Source organism: Drosophila sulfurigaster, chromosome 2L (assembly GCF_023558435.1).
Source record: "Drosophila sulfurigaster albostrigata strain 15112-1811.04 chromosome 2L, ASM2355843v2, whole genome shotgun sequence".
Lineage (NCBI taxonomy): Eukaryota > Metazoa > Arthropoda > Insecta > Diptera > Drosophilidae > Drosophila > Drosophila sulfurigaster.
The window spans coordinates 6,569,936-6,581,138 of record NC_084881.1 but is presented as its reverse complement, the minus strand read 5'-3'; the positions used below and the strand labels follow the sequence as shown (position 1 = coordinate 6,581,138).

Genomic DNA, 11,203 nt, shown 5'->3' with positions numbered 1-11,203 from the left:
TGACTTGAATCTGAATTCACAAGTCTTATTTATCTATTAATATTCAGTGAAAATCGAAGGTGTCGCTAAAGTTGAAGGGCCAACTGATTCTTATTGCTTCTCTATTGCATAAATTGAGTTTACGAATATAATTGATAGCCAATTTACAAGTTCTTTACCAACGAGCCTCCAATTTTTTTTGGCCCTGCTAATTGACGTGCAATTGAAATTGCAATTTCTACGGGTATTCGCATGCCTCGAACAGGCATCAGCCATATTCGTATTCATATCTAATAATAATATTGCATGTCGACTGCAATAGATTTGTGGCAAAAATTTGAATTTAAATTATGGATGTGCGTGACACTAAAGTGATGGTCTTGTTTAGCTTTGAGAAAGTCTGTGATTGATATAATTTGCACTGCAACATTTAAATATGCCTCGTAGAAAGTAATCAAAGCATACTTTGTTTATGGTTGAATAATTGAATAATTTTGGTTTTGTTGTATTTGATAATCTTTGAGGGTGTTACCAGGAATAATATTGTTTTAATCATTCTTAGAACTTAAATTTTAATGATTGGAAATTTATATGTTTTTGTTTCCTGCTAATCGTATTTCACAAAAATAAAATACTTACAACTTCTTTATGGCGGCGCCTATTTTACGAATGACCCGACAATTGTTAATTCTCGTTACTATTAGTCACAGTGCTTATCTATAGCTTTGGGGCTTTACTCGAGTGTCGCCGCTTACGTACCACGAAGTGGGTCTGGGGTCCCATTCCATAGGGATTCATAAAACAGACGAGTTCAAGTTCCAGACTGAAGCACCAACAACTGACGTCCCCCCAATAACAATGCTTCAATAATATGATTAAATGGTAAATTATAAATGATAAATTGGTAAAGTGTGCGACTTTGAATGAAATTGCTGATTTGTTGCGATTTCAATAGACGGGACTCTTATCTCGAAGGCCATTAGAAAAACATCGTAAACTTCAGTTGATAGTTTATCATCAAGAAGGCTTATGGTCGTCTGTGAATCATGTGCAAAAATTCCCAAAAATATGTTATAAAATTTACAACGCATTTGACGCGGGTCATTTTCCGCGACTGGAAACGTGGGAAATCTTCCACTCGAAGGCAAATACGCTTTGACGCGTGCCCACAAACTTAGTTTGTTTGTGGACAACATCAATAACAGCGGCTAATCGGTTGTTGGTGCTTATCAAAAAAAGGCGTATTGGAAGCGCTTTCCAGTTGTATGTTACTTATTCCGTAAAATACATACATACATACGTATGTACGACATCTGGCGATAAGGATCGTCGACTGATAATTTTTAACACTTGAATTGCCATTCAACTCGAACTATTCGCGGAAATAATGCCAAATTGGCAGGCCTGTTGGCCCAGCTAATGCCATGGCTGCGACAGTTCTCATTCTATCGCCGTTTGAGCCAGCTGCTTTGGGCCGCTTTAGCAGCACTTGTCCAGCGCCGTCGACGTCGAGTCCATCCCGCCGGCATGCGCGACCCCAGCTCTCAATGCTGCTGCCAGCCCATGCTGGATGAGTTCCAGAAGACCAAGTTCACGTTGCACCACGATGAGCCCGGTGATTTCTGTCGCTCCCAATGGCAGCGAGGCGATCGCTCCATCATCTGGCTTCTCTATCGCTGGCTCTTTGCAGCCTTCTTTGCTGGCGGTGTCCTGGCCAGTTGCATTCAGCACTTCAACGAGGGAACCTGGTTCATCTATCTGACGGATTGGGGCTTCGTCCTGTGCTTCTATGCTTGCACCTATGGCGCAGTTGTGGCCACCATATACTTCATTAGGCCCAGCTACTTTGGTGAGTATCTTTAGTATCTTAAATACTTTGAGAATTGCTAATAAACACTATATATTCAATTCAATTGCAGAACCCGGTAGTTCGGCTCTTAAGATCTATTGGGCTTCGCACTTTACAACCACAGTGCTGGCTTTAATGATAACCTTGGTGTTTTGGACAGCGTTATATCCTAGTAAGTAGAATTTGCATTTAACTGCAGTAGCACTCTACTAAAGAACTCTTCTTTAAGGCATGGCTGGTGGTCCAATTGGATTGTACAATCTTTGGGCGCATGCCTTCAATTCCGTTTGCATGCTCATCGATTGTTTCGTGATCGCCTTTCCCACGCGCCTCATGCACTTCATCTATCCATTAGTCATTGGACTGACCTATGGCATATTTTCGCTCATCTATTATTTTGCTGGCGGCACAGACTAGTAAGTAGTCATAATTGCTAGCAGTAGCTTTGATCTAAGTTCATTTACGTTTTCAGTGGTGGCAATCACTTTATCTACTTCATTCTGGATTGGGAGAGAGGCCAGGTTTGGCAATTGGCAGTGTTTGTGGCTGCATTGTATTGGCCCTAATCTTTTGCGTTATGGTCTTCTGGATCTACCGCTTCAGAATATGGATCTATGAGCGATGCGTTCAACCCCCAACGGAAGTAATGCAAAACCGAGAGGCTCCGGAGAAAGTGCAACGCGTTTAAGTAACTGTTAGTTGAATAAGTTAATAAACAATTGATAAATCGGGGAATCCATTGATAAGACGTCATTCATTAAAGCTTTGCTGCTCACCTTCATAAGCTGCATGCTACATAACTCTTTGGGGTATGCACTGCTTTGATTACTAGTAGGTTGATTAAACACAAAGAATGTGCCGTGAGAAATCTTCCAGACAAAGGTCAGCACACCAACTGTTTGCCGCGTGGTTGGGTTAGTTTGCTTGTGGGCCAACATCAATGACAGCGCCTTTTTGGCTTATCAGAAAGACATATTGGGAGTGCTTTACAGTTACACATATCTGGCGATAAGGATCGTCCACTGATAACTGGCACTTGAATTGCCATCCACCTGAAACTATTTATGGAATCATTGCCCACCTGGTGGGCTCGTTAATTTGTCTAACGTCAGTGCTTATTCTACCGCTGTTTCAGTTAGTTGTTCTCCTCTAGCTTAGTTAGTTCACATCCTTTTAGCCGGCATGCGTGATCAGAGCAAGGAATGCTGCTGCCAGCCCATGCTGGATGAGTTCCAGAAGTCCAAGTTCTCATTGTACCACGAAGAACCCGCTGATTTCTGTCGCTCTCAATGGCAGCGAGGACAACGATCCTACATATGGTTAATATATCGATGGTGTTTGGCAGCCTTTTTTGCTGGCGGATGGTTGGGCAGCGTTATTGAAACCTTCAATCATGGCAAATGGTTCATTTATTTGACGGACTGGGGTTTTACCTTGGTCACTTATGCTTGCATCTTTGGAGCTGTGATAACAACAATATACTTCAATAATCCAAATTATTTCAGTAAGTTTAATAACACAATTTAATTCTATTCGTCGCCTCAGTTTCCTAACAATATTTGTAAATTGCAGAACCCGGCAGTTGCTGCCTTAAAATTTATTGGGCCTCGCACTTTACGGCCACAGTGTTGGCCCTGGTAATAACATTCGTATATTGGACGACTATTCATCCAAGTGAGTTTTAATACATTTTAAATGGACTTCATTTTAAACAACACCTTATTTATTACAGATATTGAGGACGAAGTCGATCTTTATAACATTTGGGAGCATGCTCTCAATTCAGTTTTCATGTTTATTGATTTTTTCCTGGTGGCTTTTCCCACGCACATCATGCACTTTGTCTTTCCAATCTGTGTAGGTCTAATCTACGCCCTCTTCTCGCTTATCTACTATTTTGCAGGTGGCTTAGACATGTGAGTAATATCTAACCAATTCCTTTTGATATTGTATAATTTACTCTTGATTTTATCTTTTAGTTTTGGCGAACACTACATTTACTTTATCCTGGACTGGGAGAGGCCTGGCTTGGCAATTGGCAGTCTTTGCATAGTTTATGTCTTACTTCTTATCTTCTGTGTGGTCGTATTTTGGATGTACAGATTACGATTATGGATATTCAGACGTCACATGAAGCCGCAAACTAGAGAAATAATACAAAGGCCAGCTCCGAACACCGTTTAAAATTCGATTATTATCTAAACAATTAATTTAAGTATTTTATAAGCTCACTGATATATGAATTACTTTGCCAAAGAGTTTTTATAAGCTGTGTATTGCATTTTGATTAAATGGTAGCTTGTTATCAACCAACAATTTTTGCTGTATGAAAATTTGCAGACGATATGTGATTACAAATTGTAGCTCTAGATGTTGACCATCACGTCAATAAACATTTACTTAATGGGTTTCCTAAAATTAATCATTGAAAATTACCCATTTGGGTTTCCACTGCTAAATTGATTTCGAATGTTTTGGTTCAATTAGTCAATATCCAATTTTTTCCCCAATTGTAAACTTTACTACACTTTTTTTAATCAGTTTTGAATCGTGATAGGTTCTGGAGGAATCGGTATATTTTAACAATTGTACAAGAAGAGAAGGTTCTTCCTTTTAAGTTTTGTCCTTCAATATTTTAATATTTGCAATGGCAACAAATTCAATATTCTTGGAAGAATAATAATGTTTTCTTCCAGGCTGGGTTCGTTATTATAATTGGATTAAACTACTAATCAGAAATCAAACGGCGATTCTCTAGCAATACAAATTTAAAGTAGTCTGATATTGCCCAAGAATAATTTTTTTATTTACAATCTGCTAGCACGCCCAGTGGATAGTGTGATAACAAACAAGCTTATCGCTCGTTAATGACATGTTACTGCTCTAATCTAAAACTCACTCTGAAAGCCCTTTCCGCGTATGCATATCAGGCGATAAAAATCGTGTGATGATTGCGTGCTTAGTTGAGTCGTTTAAGTATTAATCGCTCAGCTGTTATTCATGATAAGGTGGGAATTTCCTTATGTCCCTTGGTATAATGATAAGGCAGAGTAATTGTATTATTTTTTTCTTGGGTTCTTTTAATATTTCCATTATTTCGATTTGGTCTTAAACGTTTTCTAATGTCTAAGCCATTTTTTGTACCACAGCAAACTGTAGCGATTGGATTTGGTTGGACCATTTCTCCAGTGCATTATATCTTGAAGCGCTGCTATTAACTTTGTCCAATTGAAGAACTTGATTCACTTGGTCGATGCGTCCCTTGATGGTACTGTAAAATAACACATAAAGTGTTTTAGTTCAACTCGAAGTGAGAAATACTAAATGAACTTACTCATCCAAAATGCAGGAAACAAGCAGACTCTCCACCTCGGCGGGCTCAATGTTGAGTGCATTGGCTATGAAGGGTATGGCTATGTTCTTGTATGGTTTAATCAGTTTAATGAGCACCTGAGTGCGAATGTTGCGCAGCAAGTCTTCGATGTGTTCGCGAATGAATTGATCAGCCATAATATTGCTGCGATGTTGACGCAGAATAGTCTCAAACTCGTTGATGTCATTGTTCTGATAGGAATTAACCAGATTTGTCATGGCCAAAATCTCTGGATCATTCTTATATGGTTTTGCCTCCTGCGAGTCAAATGGATTAATGCCGGATTTCATCAACCTGCCGAAAAAGGCAAACACATTAGTTATGCATCGATATATCAAATTATAAATTAAAAGTAGTACGATTTAATGGTTAAGTTTAGTTTAAACACACTCCAACCAGTGCTTGAAGAAAGCACGAGCGAATTGCAGCTCACAAAATCGTATTCTTACATTAAGATCACTTACATATTAGCCAGCACCAAGTACTTAAGGCATGTGGTGCGCCTTGGGGAGCCACTCTCATCGTAGTTTTTGAACGCCTCAAAGAAATCAGTATGTGCTTTCTCAAATTCTCCTTCACGCAGATGCATTTTGCCGCCACACTCACGTATGACGCCCATGATGAGAGGATGTGGAATAGCGGACTTGATGTGCAAGGATTGTTCATAGAGAGCCTTGAGCTTTTTGTTGTTCTTTTGCACTGTGTACATTTGAATTTCCAACGCGTAAATCTCCAGCAATTGCGTACCCTTCTTGAGATCATCCTCTCCATCGTCTGTCTGGCAGCTGGAGTGCAGTTGTTTGAGTATCTTTTGCAGTTTGGTGAAGTCACTGCGATCGAAATAAAGCTTTCCCAGCTTAGTGTTGGTCTTGAACCACAAGCGATCGTTCTTAGCATCGCGCAGTGCATCCAAAGTTGTCTCGTAGAAGTTCTGCAGCAGCGCCATCTGAAAAAGGTTGCAGACTTCAAATGAAAGTCCTTTGACTTCGCCATATTTATGATTTGTTTACATTCTTCGAGGTTGATATATAATCCAGTATAGAGTTGATGCTTTTCTCAGAGTGGTTGCGAGTGACTGCGCTCTTAATGTAGGTGAGTAGTTGCTTGTAACGCACCATCATTTCCTCATAGTTGCACTGCGAATTTGACGATGTTAAATGTATGTCAAGATACAGCTATTGCTTCACTTACCAGTCTAAAGTTGATTTTGATCATCTGCTTCAGCGCCTTGAAGCCCCATTCACCCTTCTCACCATTCTCCAAATCGAGCACCTTTTGAAAACTGGCGAGCGCCGCTTTAGGTTCCTCTTCCTTCAGTGCCTTGCTGTTGTAGTATTGATTCTCCAGATCCACGTCCGGTTCTGAATTGCTATCCTCGGAGTATTCCTAAAATATTGCGATGCCGATACCGAATTTGCAATTTGCAAGCAGATGCCGGGTGGGCATTAGAGACAGTGCGTGGAGTTAAACTTTAAATGTGAAGCACTTACCAGGCCATAATCCTCATCATCGTCGCACATGAAATCGTCGTCGTTATCAGACATTGCGCAGCTTATTTGTAGTGCAACAATTTATTAAACAAAACAATGCCCAGAAAAGTGGCAGAATTTATGTTCCACTGTGGAATGTGGCGGTTGCCCGATAGGCAGAAGATAAATGAAGTGCAAAGCTGATATATCACTATGCAACACTGTCATTTGAAAGTTATCGATAGTTGTGGCGTATATACTGCAAGTATGTGTGACCATTTGCACCAAAGGTGATACTAAAATATTTTGGGGTCACAACGGAACATAATTCGAATTTAAAAACAAAAAAATTACCCAGTAGTGAGATTCCAACTGTGCGATGACACCATTGCATATATTACTCTAAAACGGAGCGAGACCTGGGCGATCATTTTCTTATGGAAAAAGTTGCGAATATTTAAATAGTAGAATTTTCTGAATCAGCTCATATGAGGTAATAGAAAACCACAAAAAATAGCTGTTGGCATACGGAATCATTCTGGTCATCATTTAAAGTTGCGTTTAAAATATTGCATGAAGCAGCAAGACTCTTATGGCGTAGAAATTTATTTATTATAATAAGCCTAAAGCGCGCTATATTAAACAGTGTGACAGGGCGGAAAGTATACTTGAATAACAAAAAGCAGTTAACAAACTTTGCGGTCTCTTTAAAGTGTGGCCAATTTTACTGACAGCCCGTTTATTTTGATGGTTAAATATTTTGGTATATTTTATACTCAGTGCGCGGTCACACTGATATTTATACAATACAAATACATCAAAACAAAACAAAACAAAACAATAAAAACAGATGCACATCTCATCGTCATTTGATAAGGTCATACAGTATGAGGTAAATTGTGGTTTTTATATGATTTTATTTAATTTTAATAATTTAAACACAGTCTCACACAACCATTGAAACGTTTGTTCCATACCACTTTTTTGCTGCGCAGCACCATAAAACGAACTCATCCCTCGGCGGATCGCAACTCTCAGCCCATTTCGGAGGCGTTGCTGGCTCAGGTTGACAAGCAAACGTCGCAGCTGCGTCTGCTGGAGATAGCCTCTGGTTCGGGGCAACATGCCGGGTATTTGGCGCCATTAGTGTCCAACATTAGCTATCAAACAACAGAATATGAACGCCGGGACTTTGATTCAATTGCTGCCTATGCAGCTGACTGTGTCACAGGCAATATTTGTGCTCCGCTCTTCGTGGACATATCGCAGGACCTATCGGATTGGGAGGCCAAAACACTGGAGCATGTGAAGCCCGCCAGCTATGATTACATGTTAAACTGCAACATGATGCACATCAGTCCGTGGAATTGTTCCATTGGCCTATTTCGTGCAGCGGGTCAATTGCTTAAGCCCGGTGGCAAGCTCTTCACCTATGGTCCATATGCTCAAGATGGGCAGCTGACGCCCCAAAGCAATGTGGACTTTGACGCCAACCTCAGGAGTCGTAATGCCGAGTGGGGCATTAGAGATATCCGAGATCTGCGACAGCTGGCGGAGTCGAATGGCTTGAAGCTGAACCGCATCACTGAAATGCCATCGAACAACAAGTTCTTGACTTGGCTCAAGTCGTGAACTTTTTATGATTTACAATTATAAATATATGCTATTAGCTACAACTAAAAGTTAAAGTTAAGTTACACTTTAAACTTTTAATTGTAAGCGTAGACACAATATTTTAGGTTTAGATATTGTCAAAGATATAATCAAAGACTAAATTGTAACTATTTAAATTGCATTTTATTTTCGAAATTAATGAAAATCTTTCAATAGTTACTGAATGAATGAATAACTTACAATAATAACAATACTTACTGAATTTAAATATTGTTTATTACAATAAGAAAATATAAAATTTTAAATGTTCTTTCGAAATACATTTGTTGAGTCAAAGTTGTTGTGATAATTCTGGGATTACTGAAGTATTACGATATTTATTTCAATAATGAACGATATAATTTAAAGTTGATATTCTAAAAAAGTTAAATCAAGAATAGTAAACATATATTTTAATGTGATAAACTACTATTTAGCAGTTGCAAACTCATATAACAAAAAAAGACACTATATTCTTAAATTCATTCTTTGGGATATGATTAGAATTGTAGATTGATTAGATTAGAAAAAACGAAATTTTAATCAAAATTTTAGAACATTTGAAGTGTAAAAAACAAAAGCTCAGAAGAGCAAAAGACTCCCAGCAAACTTCTACCAACATATCGACAATAATTGATTTTAAGAGCGGATTGCAATGCAATCTTAAGTTGTAGATTGTATTGTTGTCTGTCGGAATAAACTAGCGATAGAGCAACGAGCCCTTGACAAGTACTAATGCCTGGGTATTAGTTGTAGTGCCATTTCTTGGGTTAATTGCACCAAGATAAAGTCGATGACGACGCTACAGTTAGGTAGGTAGGTCGTAAACTTTTATGAGTAGCGGCGTCAGATTAACTAGGCCAAGTGGACACCTTCAAGCGATGTGCAATGATTGACCCCGAAATCAAAAGCGATTGATACGCCAGCAACATCGTATATAAAGACGATAAATGTTGGACTAGGGCCACTTAAAATCTGGCAAATCAACATGACGCTCGCTTGGACAACACTACTCCTGACCCTGTTGCTGGCTGCTGCTGCTTGCCAGGCAATGCAACCCCCATTGAGGCAGCCCCGCCTGGATGGACGCATTGTGGGTGGCGTGGAGACCACCATCGAGGAGTATCCCTATCAAATCTCGCTGCAGCGCTCCTATCACATGTGCGGCGGTTCCTTGATTGGCGAACGTGTCGTTCTAACCGCTGCCCACTGTGTGGACAGCTCCACAACATTCAGCGCCAAGGTGCGCATTGGCTCCACTCGCAAAGAAACTGGCGGAGTGCTGGTGCCGATCAAGCGTGTGCATCGCCATCCAAAGTACAATTCCCAGATCATAGACTACGACTTTGCGGTGCTAGAACTGGAGCAGTACAATGCGTCAAATATAACACAGGCATTTGTGCAGTTGCCGGAGCAGAACGATGACATAGATGATGGAACACTCGTCACCATCTCCGGCTGGGGCAACACACAAAGCTGGGAAGAGTCCGATGTAATTCTGCGTGCCGTCATCGTGCCCAAGGTGAATCAAACGCTGTGCAATGAAGCCTACACTGGCAGTATAACGGATCGTATGCTGTGTGCTGGTCTGCGTGAGGGTGGCAAGGATGCCTGTCAAGGAGATTCGGGTGGTCCTTTGGTTGCTCAGGGTAAGCTGTGGGGTGTGGTCTCCTGGGGCTATGGCTGTGCGCGTCCAGAATATCCGGGTGTGTACTCCAGGGTGGCGTCAGTGCGAGATTGGATTGCTTCTGTTAGCGGCATTTAAGGCGAAGAATACTGTTAAATTACAACAATAAACGATATACAAATTTTAAAAATTCAAATTTTTGGTTTACTTCTTTGGCATTTAAAGCGAAGACTGTTAAATTACCACCAATAAACATAATACAAATTTGAAAAATTCAAATGTTTGTTTTTATGGGCAGCACTGGTAATGGGCAGCACTATATTACTGCCCATAAAAAGCTGACTGCTATGAGAACGTGTGCAGCTGAGCGCGGGATTTATTGTAAATCAAATTGTAGTAAAGTGGATTTTTATTTACTTCATTTAAAAAGCATAAATGTAATAGATATTATTGCTATAGTGTCACTAGCAAGGAGTGTTCATTTAGGTAAAACAAACTTGTTATTGCTGTTTTCATATCATCGATTTGCTAGTTGCAACTTCCTTTCACGCCTTTTTTGCTTTCCTGCTATCTTGCGATGCTCGTTCAATTTGCCGTTTCATGTGGCAACACATGCATTGTTTTTACTGTTAACAAGTTCACGTGCGAAATTGCAATGACCCAAGTCGCTGCTCCTTGCCACACAAATGCATCCCCACACACATACTCACGCACATTTTCAGTCTTTCACACTTTGCTCTGTGTTCTCATCGGCCGTATCGCCAACTGCTTTGACAAGAGACTCGACTCAACGACAGACAATTCTATTCATAGGACACACGCTATCAATTGGCGTTGGCTTCTGAAATGGAACTGAGGCCAAACGCCAATTTGCAGCGTTTAATCAACAATTAGTGTGCAGCAAAGAAAAGTGATAAAGGAAAAGAGAAAGACTGTTACAATGTTGATAGTCCAAAATTATGAAGGCAAACAAGCACGCAGCATATGTATCACAATCTGTATCTGCACAAGTATCTATAGGTGCAAAAGTATCTGAAGGTGCAGCAGCATATGTATCTGTATCTGTTCACTTTGCATATGTTATGCAAATGTTTGTTTTGGTCTTTTGAACTTCTATTTGCTTTGGGCCCATTATTAAGTGTACTTGTATTGAAGTTTTTAAAGGGAGGCAGTTGAATAGTTACTGATATGAGATAACTTCGACTATGCCCATCCCTCAGCTGACATGCTGTGTAAATATTTGGCTCTAAGCT

At 40.0% G+C, this 11,203-nt stretch overlaps 5 protein-coding genes across 6 annotated transcripts; 4 read left to right on the top strand and 1 right to left on the bottom strand.

Moving 5' to 3' along the window:
* Positions 1 to 1,355: 1,355 nt before the first annotated feature.
* On the top strand, positions 1,356 to 2,582 carry LOC133841675 (protein rolling stone-like). Its single transcript, XM_062274323.1, is given in 5 exon segments — positions 1,356 to 1,828; positions 1,899 to 2,000; positions 2,058 to 2,244; positions 2,301 to 2,337; positions 2,340 to 2,582. Coding segments are annotated over 5 exon segments (933 nt in total). The 5' UTR covers positions 1,356 to 1,398; the 3' UTR covers positions 2,517 to 2,582.
* Positions 2,583 to 2,721: 139 nt separating this feature from the next.
* Positions 2,722 to 4,136, top strand: LOC133841687 (protein rolling stone-like). The gene is made up of 4 exons (XM_062274363.1): positions 2,722 to 3,332; positions 3,401 to 3,502; positions 3,561 to 3,744; positions 3,808 to 4,136. The coding sequence occupies exons 1-4, from the start codon at positions 3,011 to 3,013 to the stop codon at positions 4,010 to 4,012; spliced, it is 813 nt and encodes a 270-aa protein (XP_062130347.1). The 5' UTR covers positions 2,722 to 3,010; the 3' UTR covers positions 4,013 to 4,136.
* Positions 4,137 to 4,882: 746 nt separating this feature from the next.
* On the bottom strand, positions 4,883 to 6,852 carry LOC133846366 (COP9 signalosome complex subunit 2). Its single transcript, XM_062281320.1, has 6 exons — positions 6,692 to 6,852; positions 6,393 to 6,587; positions 6,212 to 6,337; positions 5,666 to 6,147; positions 5,163 to 5,495; positions 4,883 to 5,099 (listed from the first exon to the last, which is right to left on the bottom strand). Exons 1-6 carry the CDS (start codon positions 6,743 to 6,745, stop codon positions 4,955 to 4,957), a joined length of 1,335 nt encoding a protein of 444 aa, XP_062137304.1. The 5' UTR covers positions 6,746 to 6,852; the 3' UTR covers positions 4,883 to 4,954.
* A 570-nt stretch (positions 6,853 to 7,422) lies between these two features.
* Positions 7,423 to 8,451, top strand: LOC133846254 (UPF0585 protein CG18661). Of its 2 annotated transcripts, none has more exons than XM_062281105.1 (2): positions 7,423 to 7,562; positions 7,666 to 8,451. In XM_062281105.1, exons 1-2 carry the CDS (start codon positions 7,558 to 7,560, stop codon positions 8,300 to 8,302), a joined length of 642 nt encoding a protein of 213 aa, XP_062137089.1. In that variant the 5' UTR covers positions 7,423 to 7,557; the 3' UTR covers positions 8,303 to 8,451. The 2 variants fall into 2 exon arrangements, with proteins under 2 accessions (XP_062137089.1, XP_062137078.1); XM_062281094.1 differs by having other exon boundaries at positions 7,428 to 7,562; positions 7,615 to 8,451.
* Positions 8,452 to 8,816: 365 nt separating this feature from the next.
* Positions 8,817 to 10,146, top strand: LOC133846246 (trypsin-7). The gene has a single exon (XM_062281081.1). It carries the CDS (start codon positions 9,312 to 9,314, stop codon positions 10,086 to 10,088), a length of 777 nt encoding a protein of 258 aa, XP_062137065.1. The 5' UTR covers positions 8,817 to 9,311; the 3' UTR covers positions 10,089 to 10,146.
* The last annotated feature ends 1,057 nt before the right edge of the window (positions 10,147 to 11,203 follow it).